We start from the raw sequence: 20,698 nt of genomic DNA, 5'->3' as shown, positions 1-20,698 counted from the left end.
TGCCGTGTAACCATGTAAAAAGGCAGTTGAATGAGTTCCCGAATGTATTAAAGCGATCGATGAGATACAGACCGATGAGCCCTCCACAAAGCCAGACATTCATGATTGATCATCTCGCGGACTTCCTCTGACATGCCCGCACGCGGCAAGACCAGTCGGCGGAAACAAGGCTAGCCGGTGATTAGTGACGGGTATGAAGAGGTTACGTAATCAGCCAGAAAACTATGAAGGTGACTATTGGTTTTGATTGACAGTATTCCGTGAGACCATTATTATGAGTCGGTTATGTCCTGCATGTCGAAAGCCATCCCCCAATGCAGAATGAGCAGCAGCGAAACATATAAAACAGACTTCATATTTTGCAACAAACACAAGGGAAATCAACGCTAAAAGCTATGCGGGCACCGACAGAAAGCTGGAGTACGATTAGGTGCTCAGTCACACGGTGTATTCTAAGAGTAATTCATGACACTACACAGTCAACTACAGTGCACACGAGTGACACGACCGATAGCGCGAGAAGAGGTTGAGGGTGGGAAAATGGCCTAGCAAGCTCTGCCAGCAGACGTCTACTGAGACCGCTAAACGGAGCGAGTGCTGGCGTCGACACATATCCAGAGCCCGCCGCTACAGGCTGTGAGTTCCGTCAGGCACACAACGCTCATGCCCAGGGCTACACATCGTCTCGGGCTGCCGTGCCTTAGATAGGACGACCTCTCAGGGAACCAGACACACATTTCGCTAACTACAGGGTGTTTCACTAAAAATGTCAAAAAGTAAAAGGTCATAATGCACATAATAACAATGTTTTCTGAGGAAATTTGCATATCATTTCATCCGCAATTGTTGGACATTTGAATATATAAAAACGATATCACCGTCACTCAAACCTATTCCACACATCTGCCCCTTCTTTTGATGCACCGTTTCGGCACGTGTCCGGAGGTGCCTCACAGCCCGTTTTCATCTTCAGCGTCCAGACTGTCGGCAAAGCCTTGAATTGTGCTCTTCAGCTCCCGAAGTGATGCGACTTGAGTCTTCCTCAGCTCTGCGAGAGCTACTGAGTCACTGACCAAACCAGAGGCTTAGCGGTGACAGATCGGGGCTTCGCGCTGGCTGGCGAGCGGCGAGGCAGCAGATTATTCGGCCCAGGAGCTTCTGGTCCAGTCAGTTGCTGGTGGCTACAGCCGTTACAGTGGTTGATTTTAATAACTTGTAAGACCCTGGCTATTTCTGATGTTGGAATTAGCTTCTTGTTATCTTCAAAGGCCCTCAAAAAGACCCTGACCTTCTCAACGGTTTCCGCCGAGAGGTGGGGGCAACCCCGCCTTTTTTGGACTGGAACCGGCATCGAAGGGACCCTTTTAAACCTCTCAACAAGCCCTTTGAAACTTTTATAATCTGGAACGTAGCGAGGTGAGAGAGTAAAAAGTTTCCTGAAAAGTCGGCATACGGTTTCAATGTTTCTGATGGCACCAAATGTACATAAGTGTAATTCACCCCTCCTGTTGCGGTGTAAATAACTGTTCTTGTTCTGCATAAGGAAAAAATGACTAGTAACTTTGGCCTCCTGCCCTCGCTCCGTATGAGTGTAAAATATATCTTAAATGGATAAATAATAAATGTCCAAAAATTTGCAACAAAGCCACGTGCGCAGCCACGTGATTTGCATATTCTATATATCTTTAATAAGCATTTACTTTTTGACACTTTTAGTGAAACACCCTGTAGTCTCTTCCCACACACTCACCCATCGATAAACATGGAGACCCACGGCGCGCTATGCTGGGGACGCAGTGCGCACCGACGCGACGAGAGGGCGTCCGATAGTCTCTCCCCAGCGGTACAGTACATACAGCGCGCGCCCGAGAGATCCCGAGGCTAGAGAATTTATCGTTCCGGTCGCCGCTGGAAAGCCAGGCCCCCACCTATACACGGCTCAGCCTCGCGCGGCGCAATCGCCCTCACTTGGTGCGTTTCGTGGCAGTGCCGATGTGGCACTGGTTGACCTTGGCGGCGAAGCGCAGAGAGTTGAGGGTTTCGGCGGCGCAGTCCTCGCGCGGCGACACGTTGACGAACATGAGCGTTTTGCTGTTGCCGCCGAGGGAGTGCTGCAGCAGGTGTGTGAGCTTGGAGTTTCGGAACGGCACGTGGTCCTGCTGTAAGGCACAGACGGAGGCGGTCAGGCAATGGGCGGGACAGGGCGAGGTTGGTAAACGAATCGATCGGAATGGACGCAGATCATATTGCACCATCACTCGAGCAAAACTGCACCACCAAATAGGGCGCTGCGAAACACCGCGCATGTGAGCATCCCTAAACCCAAAATGCAATAACCATCACAGACAATCGTGCTAAATGCCATACAACGTGTTCATAAGCCTCACTTTGCCACAATTATGCGCTTAATTTTGTCGACAGCCCGCCACCGCCCGGGCGAGTTAGTTACCTTATTTCCCAGCGCCATGATGACGTTTCCGAGGTTGGCCAGCGACTTGTTAATGTTCTTGGTCTCGGTGAGACGGTCGCCCTGCGAGCCGGACTCTTTGAGCCTCTCGGAGCCTGCCAGGTCCACCAGGTTCAGTGACCCGTGGCAGGTCTCGGTGGTGAGCGCGTTCCGGCCCTCCATCCGCAGGGTGAATACAGAGTGTGAGCGCGACGAGTGCTCGTTGCAGTTGGTGGCGGCCACGGCGCGCTGCTGGCGGGCCCGCTCCAGCAGCGAGGCCACGTCCGCCTGCTCCGTCACCGTCACCACCTGGCCACAGAGGGGGAAGGGGACAGGTGTCAGTACGGCCTATGTATGTGAGGGGAGGGGCATTCCATTCAGTCATCCTTACTACCTAGCCACACAGGAGGTGCGAGTGGGACAGTATGCCATCAAAGTAGCCACGAATAATTAAAGACTAAAGCAATGAACATTTACCAATGAAAATCTTTCAAGCTCGCGGAGGTGCATGCCTCCTATTCCCCCGGCAAATATTTCGTTCGGATAGTTTGTGGCTAGTGGGCTGACGTCACATGACAAACAATCTACATCACTTCAAGCCCACCTTGAGGTTGGTGACATACACCTCCTTAGTCTTGCTGTTGAGCTTGCTGTCTTTCATGCGGATCTCGTAGTTCATCTTCTCCTTCGACGTGCTGAGCAGGTCGCGGATGGTTTCATTATAAATCTCCAGGAAGCTGGCCTCCAGCGTGTACGACCAGCCCTGGGTGACATAACAGGAGCGGATGTTACGGACGTTACAGACACCAAGTCACCTGGCAAACGAGCAATTTCCTTGATTGCCAATGCCACCCGTCCGTCAGCCAATGACCTACGACCTTGGAATTGGGTATCATCGGCTTCCTCTCGTCACGGGCAGCACGTTCGTTTTTTCCGCGAAGCTCTAGCTTGATCAGGGGCGAAACGGCGAGAGGGGGGAGTCCAACCGGGATCCCTCCTCCGTATACGTTCGCGGCTAGCAAAACACCAACACGGGCGAGGGTTAAGGAGACTATTGTTGGTGATCACACGATGGGCTGCTCGGAGATTGGCTTTGAACACATCAAGGTATTCCACGTGAATGTCGAATTCTCATTTAGCTCTACATAAGCTAAGAACGTCGTAAAGTGTGGCTGCTATGGGGTTTTGTGGGTGCTGATCACGAACGTCATGTTAGTTTTGATCACAGATGATGTCTTCATGCATTTAGACCCGGTCGGGTCAGGTCACGTCAGGTCGACCAGCAGAGGTCCTGCCGGTACTTGTCAACCGCCTCTGACAGCTTCGTTACATGTTACGAAGTCACCAAAACTACTTCGTAAATGTTCAAATGGTTGCTAAATTCGAATTCAGCTCCGAAAAACTAGCCTAGTACATGACTCGAAAAAGTGAATCGAGGTCATCAAAGGTCAATGACCTGACCTTCAGGTGACCTTGGCACCCACCCTAATGCATGGGACGAACATCACATTACATGTTTGAACGCTTGAAACCATGGAAAGACTGCAAACGCGCGGCTAATGCGAGCCGACATACGCCGAATCGCGATTCCGACAAAACTGGTCTCAAGAAATAGGTCACAGGCCAAAGGTCAATTAGGTCAGGAACATGAAAATTTCGGGGTAGGTGTAAAATTGATTAACTCGAAGGTACTGAAAGTTTCGTAGCGATCAGCCGCTTTTTACGCGAGTCATTTGCGAAAAAAAAAACGAGGGAGGGGTCCGTTGTTCGAGGGGAGGGAGAGTTCCCCGTCCTTCTATGCGGGCGAGGGTCAAATCACCTATAAAAATTCCACGTTACGGTCCAAGGGCGGACATCGATACAAGTGGCGCTACTCTAGCGGTAAATCTGAGAACTACTGACCGATCTCTGGTCATGTGACCTTGACCGGCTCCTGAGATTGGGGTCACGTGACACTCGGCCCGTCGGCGACCGCTCCGAGGCGAAAATTCAAGTTTGCAGTGGAACTTTGCATAGACGGACACCAATGACATATGATTCTAGATTAGCATTCGATACAGCGTTTAATTCTACACAGAATGACACTAAATTTAAGAGATTATCTGCCATCACTTCATCGCACTTTTTGTGGAACAGAAAGAATGTCGAGGCGACGTTGCATACTAACGCAATGGGAGCGTAGCAGGGCGGCGTGCGATATGTACAGATTTATTGCTTTTGCCAACAAGCGAGGCAATAATAAATTGAATCTAGAATGGCATTTGGTACTAAATTTAACGGGCCATTCAATGCTACTAATTATTCGAAGAATTAAAATAACATCTCGTCGCGGATTTCAATTTGCTTACTCGTTAATATTTCCCAGGTTAGGTCGGCATTGCTCGTCTGCATTAACCTTCGAGTTTGCATCAAGTTTTCATGTTGATACGTACAATGAAATGTCGATTCTAGATGGCTTTTCAATAAAGTGCTCAATTCTACACAATATGGCACTATTGAAAAGGATAAATCTGCAATCCCTTCACCGCACTATTAGTGGAACAAAAGGATATTGCATATATTTGCGATGGGAGCGGGACGCCGCCGCGAACGATGCATGCTAATTGATTGTTGCCAATAAACAAAGGAATAATAGGTACGTTGGTTCCAGAATATTGTCCGGGAACACTTTTTACGGGCTTTCTAATGATACCGGGTATTTGAGGAATGAGAATGATATCTCGTCGCAGATTTTATTTTTCCTACTTGTCTTTATTTGGAGGCCCATGGAGCACTGCTGGCCATACATAAGCTTTTATCAATTTGTATTGGCATGCACGATAAAATGTCGATTCTAGACAAGCATTCGATACAACGTTCAATTCTACACAGAATGACACCAAATTCGAGGGATTATCCGCCATCACTTCACCGCACTTTTTGTGGAACAGAAGGAGTGTCGAGCCGACGTTGCATTTTAATGCAATGGGTGCGTCCAGGGCGGCGTGCGATGTGTGCATATTTATTGTTTTTGCCAACAAGCAAGGCAATGGTGAATTCAATATAGAATCATGTTGGGTTCTAAATTCAACGGAATATTCAATGCTGCTAATTATTTGAAGAATTAAAGTAACATCTCGTCGCAGCTTTCAATTTCCTTACTCGTTAATATTTCCCGGCTTACCTATTCGGCATTGCTCGCCCAACAACCAATACCTTCGAGGTTCGCACCAAGTTTTCATATTGATGCGCAAAATTATGTGCAGATTCTAGATAGCTGTTTGATAAAGCAATCAATTCTACACAATATGGCACTGATGAAAAGGATAATTCTGCTATCACTTCACAGCACTATTTGTGAAATAGAAGGATGTTTCATCGTTTCGCGAGAGGAGTGGGACCCCGCCACGAACGATGTATGCTACTCGATTGTTTGTTGCCAACAAACAAAGGAATAATACGTTGGTTCGATAATCGTCTCCGGTCCGGGAATACATTTTACGGGCTTTTTAACAAGTTTCTGTGATTTTTGGTTTCGGAGATATGACCTTGTTTTTCAGGTCATGTCATGACCCAAATGGCCAATTCTCAATATCTTGCGTTTGCCATGGGCCTTGTGAGCTTTTGACACCCTGATTTCGGCCTTTTTTGCCAGTCTTACCTCCCACCTATCATGGAACATGTTGTTCGACGATGTACAGGGGTCAAGGTCAGGGTCAAGGTCAACCTAGGTCATCTAAGATAATTGCGTTTTAGGCAAGCTGAATTTACTTTTTGTGAAGTTTTTTGACTGCATTTTTGGAAAAAGCTTCTCAGATCATGATTTCATGTAATATGGACCCAAAAACAATCGGTGCACAAATCAGTATACACACAGACACACACAGACATACAAACACATATAATTGACCTTGACCTAACTTGACCTGAAATGACCTCAGCAGCAAAATTCTGGTCGGGTAGTGTGACAAAGAGGTTCTAGCTGGCTTGGCACCAGAAAACAGCATCGTCATCGGTATTTGATAAGCAGCGCACTTGATATCCAATGGTGACCCAAAACAGCAACATTTTTTAGTTTGACCTGACCTGGAAGGTCAATGACTGACCTGAGAAGGTAAAACTGGGTATCATTGGATTCGTCTCTTCCCAAAGAATCTTTTTGGTCTTTACCGCTAAGCTCTATCTCCAACAGGAACGAAATGGCGCGGGGGGTGGCAACCCCCCCCCATGTGCGTTCTAGGATGGGAAAATGGCATGTGCGGGCAAGGGTTAATGATACCGGCCATTCGAGGAATGAGAATGATAACTCGTCGCAGATTTTATTTTTCCCACTTGTCATTTGGAGAACCATGAGTACTGCTGGCCATACCAAGCTTTTATCAATTTTTATTGGCGTGCACGATAAAATGTCGATTCTAGACAAGCATTAGATACAGCGTTCAATTCTACACAGAATGACACCAGATTCGAGGAATTATCCGCCATCACTTCATCGCACTTTTTGTGGAACAGAAGGAGTGTCGAGCCGACGTCGCATTTTAATACAATGGGTGCGTCCAGGGCGGCGTGCGATGTGTGCATATTTATTGCTTTTGCCAACAAGCAAGGCAATAGTAAATTCAATCTAGAATCATGTTTGGTACTAAATTTAACGGGCTATTGAATGCTACTAATCAATCGAAGAATGATAATAACATCTCGTCGCAATTTTCAATTTGCTTATTCGTTAATATTTCCCAGGTTACCTTTTCGGCATTGCTGGCCTGGCAACAATAATCTTCGAGTTCGCACCAAGTTTTCATATTGATGCGCACAATGAAATGTAGATTCTAGATGGCTGTTCAATAAAATGCTCAATTCTACACAGCATGGCACTACCGAAAAGGATAAATCGGCTATCACTTCTCCGCACTATTTGTGCAACAAAAGGATATTGCACATTTTGCGATGGGAGCGGGGCGCCGCCGGGAAATATGCATGCCAATTAATTGTTTGGTGCCAATAAATAATGGGATAGTGCATTGGTTCTAGAATCGCATCTGGGAACACATTTTAAGGGCTATTCAATAATACTGATTATTCGAAGAATGAGCATGATATCTCGTCGCAGATTTCATGTGTCCTACTTGTCTTTATTTAGAGGCCCATTGGGCACTGCTGGCTATACATTCTTCAATTCTTCTATCAATTTCTTATGGACGTGCACGATAAAATGTGGATTCTAGACAAGCATTAGATACAGCGTTCAATTCTACACAGAATGACACCAGATTCGAGGAATTATCCGCCATCACTTCATCGCACTTTTTGGGGAACAGAAGGAGTGCATCGAGCCGACGTCGCATTTTAATACAATGGGTGCGTCCAGGGCGGCGCGCGATGTGTGCATATTTATTGCTTTTGCCAACAAGCAAGGCAATAGTAAATTCAGTCTAGAATATGTTGGGTACTAAATTTAACGGGCTATTCAATGCTACTAATAAATCGAAGAATGAAAATAACATCTCGTCGCAGATTTCAATTTGCTTATTCGTTAATATTTCCCAGGTTACCTATTCGGCATTGCTGGCCTGGCAACAATAATCTTCGAGTTCGCACCAAGTTTTCATATTGATGCGCACAATGAAATGTAGATTCTAGATGGCTGTTCAATAAAATGCTCAATTCTACACAGCATGGCACTACCGAAAAGGATAAATCGGCTATCACTTCTCCGCACTATTTGTGCAACAAAAGGATATTGCACATTTTGCGATGGGAGCGGGGCGCCGCCGGGAAATATGCATGCCAATTAATTGTTTGGTGCCAATAAATAATGGGATAGTACATTGGTTCTGGAATCGCATCTGGGAACACATTTTACGGGCTATTCAATAATACTGATTATTCGAAGAATGAGCATGATATCTCGTCGCAGATTTCATGTCAGTGTCCTACTTGTCTTTATTTCGAGGCCCATTGGGCACTGCTGACTATACATTCTTCAATTCTTCTATCAATTTCTTATTGGCGTGCACGATAAAATGTCGATTCTAGACAAGTATTAGATACAGCGTTCAATTCTACACAGAATGACATCAGATTCGAGGGATTATCCGCCATCACTTCATCGCACTTTTTGTGGAACAGAAGGAGTGTCGAGCCGACGTCGCATTTTAATATAGGGTGCGTCCAGGGCGGCGCGCGATGTGTGCATATTTATTGCTTTTGCCAACAAGCAAGGCAATAGTAAATTCAATCTAGAATCATGTTTGGTACTAAATTTAACGGGCTATTGAATGCTACTAATCAATCGAAGAATGAAAATAACATCTCGTCGCAATTTTCAATTTGCTTATTCGTTAATATTTCCCAGGTTACCTTTTCGGCATTGCTGGCCTGGCAACAACAATCTTCGAGTTCGCACCAAGTTTTCATATTGATGCGCACAATGAAATGTAGATTATAGATGGCTGTTCAATAAAATGCTCAATTCTACACACAACATGGCACTACCGAAAAGGATAAATCGGCTATCACTTCTCCGCACTATTTGTGCAACAAAAGGATATTGCACATTTTGCGATGGGAGCGGGGCGCCGCCGGGAAATATGCATGCCAATTAATTGTTTGGTGCCAATAAATAAGGGGATAGTACATTGGTTCTAGAATCGCATCTGGGAACACATTTTACGGGCTATTCAATAATACTGATTATTCGAAGAATGAGCATGATATCTCGTCGCAGATTTCATGTCAGTGTCCTACTTGTCTTTATTTAGAGGCCCATTGGGCACTGCTGGCTATACATTCTTCAATTCTTCTATCAATTTCTTATGGACGTGCACGATAAAATGTCGATTCTAGACAAGCATTAGATACAGCGTTCAATTCTACACAGAATGACACCAGATTCGAGGGATTATCCGCCATCACTTCATCGCGCTTTTTGTGGAACAGAAGGAGTGTCGAGCCGACGTCGCATTTTAATACAATGGGTGCGTCCAGGGCGGCGTGCGATGTGTGCATATTTATTGCTTTTGCCAACAAGCAAGGCAATAGTAAATTCAATCTAGAATCATGTTTGGTACTAAATTTAACCGGCTATTCAATGCTACTAATCAATCGAAGAATGAAAATAACATCTCGTCGCAGATTTCAATTTGCTTATTCGTTAATATTTCTCAGGTTACCCATTCGGCATTGCTGGCCTGACAACAATAGTCTTCGAGTTCGCACCAAGTTTTCATATCGATGCGGAAAATGAAATGTCTTTTCTAGATGGCTGTGCAATAAAGCATTCAATTCTACACAGTATGGCACTGTTGAAAAGGATAAATCGGCTATCACTTCACCGCAGTATTTGTTGAACAAAAGGATGTTATATAGTTTCGCGAGGGGAATGGGGCCCGGCACGAACGATGTATGCCGTTCTATTGTTTGCTGCTAATAAACAGGGGAAAAGTATCCTGGTTCTACATATGGAATCACTTCCTAGATTATGTTCTACGGGGTATCAAATGATATTAGTTATTCGAAGAACAAAAATGATATACCGACCGTTGAAGATTTTATTTTCCCTACATACCTATCGGAATTCGAACGCTCATAGAGCATTACTTGACAGACCTGCAAATACAAAGCCTGGCCAACAAAGCACCATGAATCTCCAAATAAAGACAAAAAGAAAATGAAGCCTGCGACCAGATACCATTCTCATTCTTGTAATAATTAGCATCATTGAATAGCTAGCAAAATTTATTCCAGGACACAATTCTACATACCAATTATTGTTATGCTTGTTGGCAAGAAACATCAGTCGGCATATATTCGCACGCGGGACCCGCCAGGCTCCCGTCACGAAAATATGCGACATCTTATTGTTTCACAGAAGTGCGGAGGAGTTCCATCATATTTTTCCTTTTTAATAACATTATACTGCGTAGAAATTAGTGCTTTATCGACCAGCTGTCTAGAATCGACATTTTATTTTGCACGTCAATAGGAAAACTTGATACTGAAACTCAAAGTTTATTGTTGTCAGGCCCAGCAATGCCGAATGAGCCGCGAACTATGAACAAGAAAGTTGAAGGCTGCAACAAAACAGCGTTCTTGTTCTTCGAATAATAAATAGCATTAGATAGTTCAACAAATTTAGTATCATGCATGATTCTAGATTCAATTTATCGTTCCCTTTCTTCTTGGCAAAAGCAACAAATCTGCACACAGTACACGCCGCTCTGAAAGGCTCCCATTCATTGCGTTAATATGCAATGACGGCCCTTCTGTTCCACAAAACGTGCGATTAAACTATGTCTGCCGTGCAAAGGAAGAACCACGTATGTCATTTTTTGGTCAAAAATGCTTTTTTATACCGATCGATAGCCCAAGAAACGGAGCATTTGGTTATGCGAATTATATTCACAAAAAGTTTTTTGAAAATACTTATATTTCCAAAAAAACATTTTCCAAAAAACGTATGTCATATCCAAGGGTAGACAGCCAAGGCAAAAACACGTATGTTCGGACTTATCGTGTCCAAAGCACGTATGTCAAAGCTTTCTTGTGTTAATGATTATTTATTTCTTACCAATGAAAATATACGTGGTTTTGCCAGATATCTCCTCATCATGGGTATCTAAAGATGTTAACGCTCGCGTGGTCAAAACACGTATGTACGGACATTCTTGCTTAAATTGCATTTTTCAAGCACATAAATGAGAACATACGTGGATTTGCCTACTATCTCCGGTAAGCCGACGACAGCGGCACCGACCCCACCGACGTATTGACGCAACCAGGGGACGCAGCAACGGCCATACCGACGGCACCAGGGGATGTGGAGTCGGCCCTACCGACGGCACCCGGGGACGAGGAGTCGGCCCTAACTACAGCAGCGGGGACGCGTCACCGGTCCTACATACAGCACCGGGGGGACGCGGCACCGGCCACACCGGCCCTAACGGAGGACACGTCACCGGTCACACCGGCCCTGCCGGGGGACACGGCACCGGCCTGACCGACGGCACGGGGAACGGCCGTACCAACGGCACCGGGGGACGCAGTACCGGTTCTACCGACAGTAGTTGGGAACGCGGCATCGGTCCTACCGACGACACCGCGGGACGCAGCACCAGTCACACTGGTCTTAGGGGAGGACACGGCATCGGCGATCCGGAAGACGCGACACTATATAGTGCTAACTACAAAAGCGGGAGACACGGCACCGGCCCTACCGACGACACAGGGGAACGCGGCACCGGCACCGTCACACCGGCCCTGATGGAGGACACGGCCAACGACGAGTCAACGACCATGCCGACTGCACCGGGGGACGTAGCGCAGGTCCTACCGACAGCACCGGGGGACGTGGCACTGACGCCGTCACACCGGCCCTAACTAACGGAGACACGGCACCGTCACTCCGGCCCTGCCCGGGGACACGGCACCGGCCACACCGGCCCTAACTAACGGAGACACGGCACCGTCACTCCGGCCCTAACGGGGGACACGGCCACACCGGCCCTAAGGCCCGCCCCACACGAGTGCGATTTTGATGCGGTACGGTTGCGGTGCGGCTGCCGCACGTCAGGCATGCGGCTATCGTGCGGCATCTTGCAGCGCTGCGCGTCATCCATGCGGCGAAGAACGCCATCCATAACGGAGGGCACGGCACCGACCACACTGGCCCTACCGGGGGACGTGTCAACGACCCTACCGACGGCGCCGGGGGACGCGGCACTCGTCACACGGGCCCTATGTAGATGTGGACACGTCACCGGCCCCACCAGAGGACGCGGCACCGGTCCTACCGACAACACCGGGGGGACGCGGCACCGGTCACACCGGCCCTGCCGGGGGGACGCGGCACCGGTCTTAACGACAACACTGGGGGACGCCGCACCGGCCGCACAGTCCTAACGAAGGACGCAACACCAGCCCTGCCGATGCAGCCCGAGGACGTGACACCGGTACTAACGAAGACACCGGGGACGCGGCGCCAGTCCTACCGGGGGACGCGGCACTGGCCACAGTCACACCGGCCCTACCCGGGGGACGCAGCAACGGCCCTAATGGAGGACACTGCATCGGCCCTACCGACTGCACCGGGGGACGTAGCGCAGGTCCTACCGACAGCACCGGAGGACGTGGCACCGGCACCGTCACACCGGCCCTAACGGAGGACACGGCACCGGCGCTACAGGAGGACGCGGCACTGGTGCTAACTACAAAAGCGGGTGACACGGCACCGGCACTACAGACGACACCGGGGGACAGCGCGGGTCCTACCGGAGGATGCGTACAGTGGAACGTGGCACCTGCCACACCGACCCAGTATTCTTCCAACGGCCCTGGAGGGGAGGGGGGGGGGGACGCGGCACCGACCCTACCGACGCAACCGGGGACGTGCCACCGCAGGGCGCTGCACCTGCCCTCCCGACGTGACCGGGGGCGCGGCAACGGCCCTTCCGGGGGATCCGGCACGGGGGGGGGGGCAGTACTGGCCCCACCGACGGCACGGGAAGTTATAAGAATCTTCCCATGGACTAATCTGTGTAGTTTCGTACAAATTTTCGCTTATATAAACAGCAACGTTAAAACACTCAGCCCCGGATATAAATGCTAGCGATACACACGCTTTGGGTGTGGCGAAATTTGCCTAGCAGGAATCACAAAGCCACTCCCACGGCCACAATCCTCATTGGTACGCTAGCTTTTATGTTGGAAATGAACGTATGTTGCGGTGTCAAAACAATCGGTGTTGGCAAAAACACGTATGTCATCCACTGCTAGTCACATACGTTGTTTTGCCAATTACGACTGTAGTTTGAGCGCCACATACGTGGTTTAGCCACACGGAAAATGACATACGTGTTTTTTCCTTTGCAAAGTTTAATTTGATAGATCAAATTTGATGGTGGCAAAACAACGTCCTAGAATTTTTAGGGCAGTATTTATAACTATATATTTACAACAAAGCTCATCGGAATCGCAAGGTGGAGAGGAATTCAATGATATCTTTCTTTTGTCTGTGCGAGCTTTTACACGGTTGCTACAATGAAAAACGCATTTTCGGCTCTCCTGAACATTTTTATTTAAAAAAAAAACGGTAACATACGTGGTTTTTCCTTTGCACGGCAGATGTGGGATTATCCCTTATTTTTAGTGTCACTTTGTGCAGAATTGAACGCTTTATCAACAGCTTGTCAAAAGTCGACATTTTATCGTGCATGTCGATAACAAAATCAATATAAACGTAGATCTGGCTAGCGATGCTAATCGACCTCCAAGTAAAGATAGTGGGGAAAATGAAATCTGCGACGAGGTATCCTCAATCCTCATTCTTCGAATAATTATTATCATTGAATAGCCCGTAAAATCTTTTCCCGGATGTGATTTTAAAACCAATATATTCTTCCGTTGGTTGTTGGCAAAAAACAATCTATCGTGGGGTTCACGTCGTTCTGCGTTCACGGCCACGCCCCGCTCTCATCGGGGAAATATGCAGCATGACTTTGTTCCACAATTAGCGCCGTGAAGTGATCATAGCAGATTTTCCCTATTAAATATTAGCGCCATACTGTGAAGAATTGAACACTAGGTATCGGACACCTTTCTTGATCTAGAATCGTTCGTTGCATTGTGCGTGTCAACATGAAACTTGACATAGGTAACTCGAAGTTTATTGTTATCAGGCCCAGCAATGCAGAATGAGCCGTGAACACTGAGCTATGAACGAGTAAGGAAATTGAAATCTGTGACGACTGACGAGATGTTATTTTGATGTTTCGAATACCTAATAAGTAGGTGCCAGCGCATGGCCCGTTAAATTTAGTACCAGACACGATTCCAGATTCAAATAAATATTGCTCTGCTTCTTGGCAAAAGCAATAAGTCTGCACACATCATAGGCCACAGTGTACGCTCCCATTGCTTAACCCGCGCCCTGCTGGGGGGTGTTTGAACACCCCCCTTGTGGTTTTTCGCGAATATCTCAAAAACGGCGGCGCGGAGCGCCGCCGTTTTTGGTACACCTTATTATACATCAATTCTACACATGTTGTGAAAATTTCAGACCACGGTCATTCAAGGTCAGGTCACAAGGTCACTTGAAGTGACCTCACCTCATAAAAAGTTTCAATGTCTGTCATAGCTACACCGAGTGACCGATCGCTTTGAAACTTTCAGCGATTACTAAGAGCAATAGCATGTACAAAATGTATGTCTCAGAATTTTGATATCGATGACCTAAGGTCAGGTCAATTTTGCGACCTCCCCATTATAAGTCAATGGGAGAAAATTGAAATGCGCCTCTTTTGGACGAAAGACATTATAAACACTCCCAACCACTGAATTACAAGTGGTTTAGACACACTGAACATGAAAATGGTGTCCGTGACCCCTGTTTATGCCCTGAGGTCATCTTAGGTCACGAATGGTATCTAACAGTTTTTCGCAAATAACTTTTGATAGAGGCATGCTAGAGCGATGAAAACGCCTTAGATGTGTTCAGCTTGACGATACGGATCGACTGATATGCAACATGAACTTTCCGGTCAGGTCATGACCTTGACATGAGGTCAAATTTTCAAGTTGACCTTTCAAGGTCAAGTTATAGTTCATTCGATGCGTCTTGACGAGAGGAACACGATGCCGGTAAAAGTAAGCTCGTACAAGGCTTGGGTCAAAAGTTATTGCAGAAAGACTGTTTCCGAAAAAATCGGCTATTTTTGCAGTTTTTGCCCCCTGCAGGCAAAACCGTTGACGTTAGGTCAAATCTGAGAAAATTATTCAGAAAGGGCGTTAATAGGACTATCGAATGCGCTTTTCCGCGGCGCTGTAGCTCTATTGGTTCCCGAGTTATGCGTTGGCTTCTTGAAAATTGTCGACATTCGACCTGGAAATCGGCGAAATTTTGCCTTCAATGACCTCTGGTGACCTGACCTTTGACCTGACCAAAAAATTGACCGAAGTGATTTCCTCATTATTTTTGACGCTCTTTCGAACACCGCCTTCCGCGTATCGTTACGTGGCCAAGGAGCCGAGTTAGAAGGGGGGGGGGGGTGTTCAAACCCCCCCCCCAGCAGGGCGTGGAAATCCAGGACCCCCAGCCGGGCGCGGGATAACCACGGTGACTATGCTATAGCATGCAATGTCGGCTGGACATTCTTTCTGTTACACAAAAAGTGCGATGAAGTGATGGCGGATAATCTCTTGAATTTAGTGTCATTCTGTGTAAAATTAAACGCTGTAACGAATGCTAGTCTAGAATCATATGTCAATGATGTCTGTCAATGCAAAATTGCACTGCAAACTTGAATTTTCTCGTGGGACCGGCCGCCGGCGGGCCGAGCGTCACGTGACCCCAATCTCAGGAGCCGGTCAAGGTCACATGGCCTGAGTACAGTTAGTAGTTCCCAGATTCGCCGCCAGAGTAGCGCCACTTGCAACGGAGCAAAAGAATGCTATATTGCGCGGTAGACTTTTAAAATGAACTTGAATATTTCTTCTTTGCCGACAGAACCCCAATGTCCCCGCTTGTATTGTCCTTGGACCCTAACGACGTGATACAAAAAAAAAAACTTCACGTTGCGCTCCCAGGCACTCTCCGATCTCCGTTTGACAATACCTTCTCCTTGAGCGCAGCGCAGGCGTCGAAAATCTGGCTGACGGCGCGCGGGATCACGCCCTGCAGTTCGTCGTCACGGCCGCCCTCCATGGTGTGAGTTTTACCAGAGCCGGTTTGGCCGTACGCGAAGACGCAGACATTGTACCCGTCTAGCGCCGACTGCAGGAGGGCGGAGGGTGGGTTAGAGTTTAGCTTTAACCGGCGTGGTGGTATCAGTGAGACTGTCACCAGCCCACGGGACCATATTATTTTATGACTACTGCTAGCTTCAGGGTTGGCAAGGGGTGGCAAAAACTGGTTTTTGCCAGTGGTTTTTACCGGTTTAAACCGGCTGGCAGAAACCCTGGTGGCAAAAACTGGCAAAAACTGGCAAAAACTCAGGTAGTCAAGACTTGCAACTTTTCTGGTTAACAATTGATTTGAAATGTACAAATGCATTTCTGGATGTTTAAGAGACGCGCTAAGTTTCTGAAGTTTGCCCCATTAGCTACCCGGGCTGCAATGTCTATGCATGTCGGTAGGCATCCGTCAGACAGACAATGCATTTCCGAAGAATCTTGGCATTTCCATGCATCACGGTTAGGGTGCTACCTACTGCAGGTGCACACGTGCAGGGGTCGCTTTCGACCAGATCTCGAGAATGGCTCTGCCGATTGCGCTCAAATTTGGAACACCGTTACAGACAGATTAGTATGGGTGTCGCAGATAAGTCAGTCGGGATCAACTTTCTACGAGCGCACGTGTGGGACGACCGACGACACTTCAAGTTCTCGAGAACGGCTGCGTCGATTGAGCTCAAATTTGGTACTAATACCGTTAGGAACCAGTGAGTATGGGTGCCGTCACGTGCACAAATGAATGGCAGGCACCCCTTCGCACTTCAGCATGTACAGGAATCACTCTTGCACTGGCTCATTTGTCGCCCCAAAGAGACGTACTGGTTAGGTACTAATGGAAAGCGGGAAGCCCATGGAAATGTTTTTATTGTATGAAACACTGGTCGAATGGTCAATAGGTCACTTCTTTTTGAAAGCATACAACTTTCACTGAATCCCCCTTAGAATGTTTCCAATTCAAATGCAGGTCTAGGGAAATCATTGTAATGGTTTTGAGTTTTTGCCAGTTTTTGCCACTTTTTGCCGGTTAAAACCGGTTTAAACCGGCAAATGGCATAAACTAGTTTTTGCCGGCAAAAATGCCAACCCTGGCTAGCTTTAGGGTCTGGAATTAGGTGCTAAACTGACCAGCTGAAAGTAAACCGCATATGCACATCAAAGCAATTTACGCCGCACGAGCTTCGCAGCTACAAGTTTGAGCTATGAACAAGTGTTGACAAATCCTTCCCAGCGACTTCCCCGGCCGTGCTCTGCTGACATGCCTGTATCAGCCGTGATCGCTCCCTCACCTGGATCAGCTGAGAGATCTCCTCGAAGACGTCGGCCTGTGACGTCTGCGGCGGGAAGACGCGGTCGAACGCAAAGTTCACCTTGCCGTCACCCTCCTCCCGACGACGGCCGCTCATAGTCTCGTTGGCACCAGCACCTGACGGACGACACGCCGTCAGTCAGGGCGAAGACGCGGACGCAACGGGGCATAGCAGACCAGACCACAAATTAACCATCATAGAACAGTGAATGACTTTGAAAGTATGTTCAGTCAGAAGACAAAACATGTTGCACCGCTGCGATCTGTAGCACCGTAGCAGCGGCATCTAAATTGGCGTACATGAATTAATCAGCACACATCATGACTGACTGGCAAACAGTGCCACGCTGGCCTGCTCGTCATGAGTTACCTGCCGCCTTGCCGATCTCCAGCGAGCGCTCGTCGGTGACCTGCAGGTGCGGGATCTGGCCGTCGGCCTGGACCACCTCTTCCCCGAGCAGCGGCCGGACGCGGCAGAACACGCGTATGTTGCCCTTGAGCTCCTGCACCTGGTTGTGCAGCTGTCGGCGCAGGGTCTCCTCGCGGCGGGCGCGGGCCTCCAGCTCCGCCACGGTGGCGTCCCGCTCCCGCAGCGTGGCCTCCAGCTGGTCGCGGGCGGCGGTCAGCTGCTGGACGGTCAGCTGGGCAGCCGACAGCTGCGCGCCCACCGTGGCCTGGGCGGCCGTCAGCTGGGCCACTGACGACTGAGGCACAGAGGCCGGGGTCAGATCGGCGACAGACAGATAGACAGACAGATAGACAGACAGTCAGACAGTCAGACAGACAGACGGATAGACAGACAGTCAGACAGACGGATAGACAGACAGTCAGACAGGCAGACAGATAGGCGGGACGTAGTCAAGTAATGGGTCACTGACCACTGCAGCAGGCAGCACTCATGGACAGCGCAAACGCAAACTTACAAATTCAACACACCGGCCAATCCAAGAACCACGAGTGGATCCGCCCCGCTCGCCAGATCCCCCCCCCCCCCCGCGCCGTTCTCACCCGGAGTGCGTCAGCCTCGTCCGTTTTGGCCTGGAGCTCGGCCTGCAGTGAGGTGAGACGGCGCTGCAGCGCGGCCCGCTGCGTCTCCGAATCTTCCCGCTGCGCCTCCAGCTCGGAGAGGCGCCGCTGCAGCTGGCGCCGCTCTGACTCCCACTGGTCCTCGCGGTCCTGCAGCTGACGCGAGACGCGCTGTGCCTCCGACTGCACCTCGGCGGTGATGGTCTCCTTTTCGCGGACACCCTGCTCCAGCTGCTGCTTCTCCTCCTCCATCCTGTGGGGGGGGGGGGGGGTTACTGAGTCGTGTGGGGGTGGAGATGTTCCCGGGAGTCGTGTGGGGATGGAGATGTTACCGAAAGTCATGTATCGGTGGAGATGTTACCGGGAGTCGTATGGGGGGGGGATGTTACCGCAGCCGTGTGTGGAAACCAGGCAGTGGAGGCATACCAAGACACTGAGCTGCGGAGCATGATAGAAATAATCGTACGAGCACAGACCACAACGCAGAGGAATAACGTCACACTTTATAACCATTTGTCATAATTCAAATTTAAGGTTGACAAATATGTATGTATCTTTACGTCCATCAACAGCTGAAGTCCGGCCCCGCCATCAACGTCGCTCCCAGGCGCCCTCGGCCCGCCACGCACCTGGAGACGCGCTCCTGCGTCAGCTGCAGCTGCTCCATCAGCTCGCGATGACGGGCGTCCATGTCCTGGATCTGGCCCTTCAGGTCCCACGGCTGCCGCTTCGCCGCCGGCTTCGGCGTCGGCTTGGCGGCGCCCGGCCGGCCGCCCACTGGTGACGGGTGGGGTTTTAATAGGTCAGAATGTAAGAGATGAGTCAGGTGAGACTACGCTGGATTAAAGGCAGGGCAGACAGCCATGGCACTCATGGAAACAATCCTGAAATGGGTAACAACGATTGTAACACACAACCAACTACTGGTTTGCTGACTAGCCCGCTAGCATCCCCTAACGTCACTTAGTTCAAGTCCCTGATCAAAATCAGAGCATCTTGAAACTTTTATTGCTGGCATTTTCGCACAGCTATGTGAAAAAAAAAACAAATATATTCATACGTATTACCGCCCAGACATTGTTTGGAACCGGTACCACCGATGTTTTATCAGATCAGCATACGATAAAAGTCGGTACATTACACGGAGGGCGGATCAGAGCTCACCTGTGCCGGCGGCCTTCACGTTATTACGGGAGACAACCCGGGATGTGACGTCCCTCATGGGCCGTCCGGCCGGCGTGCTGAGGTTGGCCACCGACTTGGAGCGGATCAGGCCCGGGTTGGCCGGCGGACGCATCGAGCCCGCGCGCGGAGGACGACCCGTGGAGGAGCCGTCCGAACCTGGGGGCATCGACGAGCACCGGTCAGATATGGCAGCGAGATGCAGCGGGAAATCGGAGCAGGTCGGCTGTATGTAAGGAACCAGGTGCACTGATGCGACACCCTGAGAGACATTAACTCTCCAGTGACATTTATACCCATCATTTACTTTTAAGCAATCTGAATGGGACTGACACACCCACTCATATCTCATTCATCAATCAATGACATTCAAATCAGCAGCTCAGCCTTTGAATTCGCCGGCCGTACTACTCACTTCCGGAGGTGTCCAGACGACCCCGCTTGGTCGCCATCGACGACTGCGAGGCCTGCCGTTTCAGGGCGGACGCGCTGCCGGCGGTGGCCGGGGTAGCACGGGGTGTGGGGCGCACGATCCCGGAGGCTGCCGTCAGCCGAGAGGTGCCGGCCACCGGCAGCCGAGACGACGGAGTCGGCAGGCGGCTCATCGTGACCTCAACCTGCCGCAGGCGAAATCGCGTTATGGGCGCTCAGTCGGGAGTTTAGAGGAATGCTGCAAGGCTCGTTACAATCCTGCAAAATGCTTACACCTGCAATTACATCTCGAGCAAAAAGGGCTTCTTAACTAGACTGAGATTTGTGTCAAGCCTGCGTCAGTGACACACAGCTCGTACGCCGTACGAGATTGAGATGGGGTAACGAGATGGTTTCAAGCAGATAAATGGTTAACGATGATGCATTTATCAACCATACTTATCAATTCTTACCAAATGAAATTATCAGGGAAGACACACCACTGCTACTAAAATCGGTTCAAAACCCTAACGCCGGCACAAGATCCAAACGCACGCACACAAACACACGGAGAGCGCAACGGAAAACATTCAAATTTCGTACTTCAGGTTCGTATATTT

The 20,698-nt window shown here is 49.1% G+C and overlaps 1 protein-coding gene across 1 annotated transcript; it reads right to left on the bottom strand.

Annotated features, from left to right (window-relative positions):
- Positions 1 to 1,731: 1,731 nt before the first annotated feature.
- On the bottom strand, positions 1,732 to 20,659 carry LOC122390860 (kinesin-like protein KIFC1). The gene is made up of 11 exons (XM_043384254.1): positions 20,552 to 20,659; positions 20,083 to 20,284; positions 19,650 to 19,826; positions 19,115 to 19,262; positions 18,468 to 18,738; positions 17,830 to 18,163; positions 17,440 to 17,576; positions 16,035 to 16,193; positions 3,051 to 3,209; positions 2,450 to 2,755; positions 1,732 to 2,159 (listed from the first exon to the last, which is right to left on the bottom strand). The coding sequence occupies exons 2-11, from the start codon at positions 20,270 to 20,272 to the stop codon at positions 1,965 to 1,967; spliced, it is 2,076 nt and encodes a 691-aa protein (XP_043240189.1). The 5' UTR covers positions 20,273 to 20,284; positions 20,552 to 20,659; the 3' UTR covers positions 1,732 to 1,964.
- Positions 20,660 to 20,698: the final 39 nt, after the last annotated feature.

The sequence above is a fragment of the Amphibalanus amphitrite genome, unplaced genomic scaffold, assembly GCF_019059575.1.
Source record: "Amphibalanus amphitrite isolate SeventyFive unplaced genomic scaffold, NRLGWU_Aamphi_draft 000412F_arrow, whole genome shotgun sequence".
Classification (NCBI taxonomy): domain Eukaryota; kingdom Metazoa; phylum Arthropoda; class Thecostraca; order Balanomorpha; family Balanidae; genus Amphibalanus; species Amphibalanus amphitrite.
Note: the sequence above shows the minus strand (reverse complement) of the source record. Positions and strands in the feature narration are given on the sequence as shown.

What these genes read in the sequence shown, in the direction of transcription:
- LOC122390860 (XM_043384254.1), bottom strand. Translation starts at nt 20,272, where the DNA reads ATGAGCCGCCTGCCGACTCCGTCGTCTCGGCTGCCGGTGGCCGGCACC. An exon ending in ACGAGGCTGACGCACTCCGG is followed by an intron (nt 18,164 to 18,467) that starts GTGAGAACGGCG and finishes TCTGTGCCTCAG; the next exon opens with TCGTCAGTGGCCCAGCTGAC. An exon ending in TGTATGTCACCAACCTCAAG is followed by an intron (nt 2,756 to 3,050) that starts GTGGGCTTGAAG and finishes CTCTGTGGCCAG; the next exon opens with GTGGTGACGGTGACGGAGCA.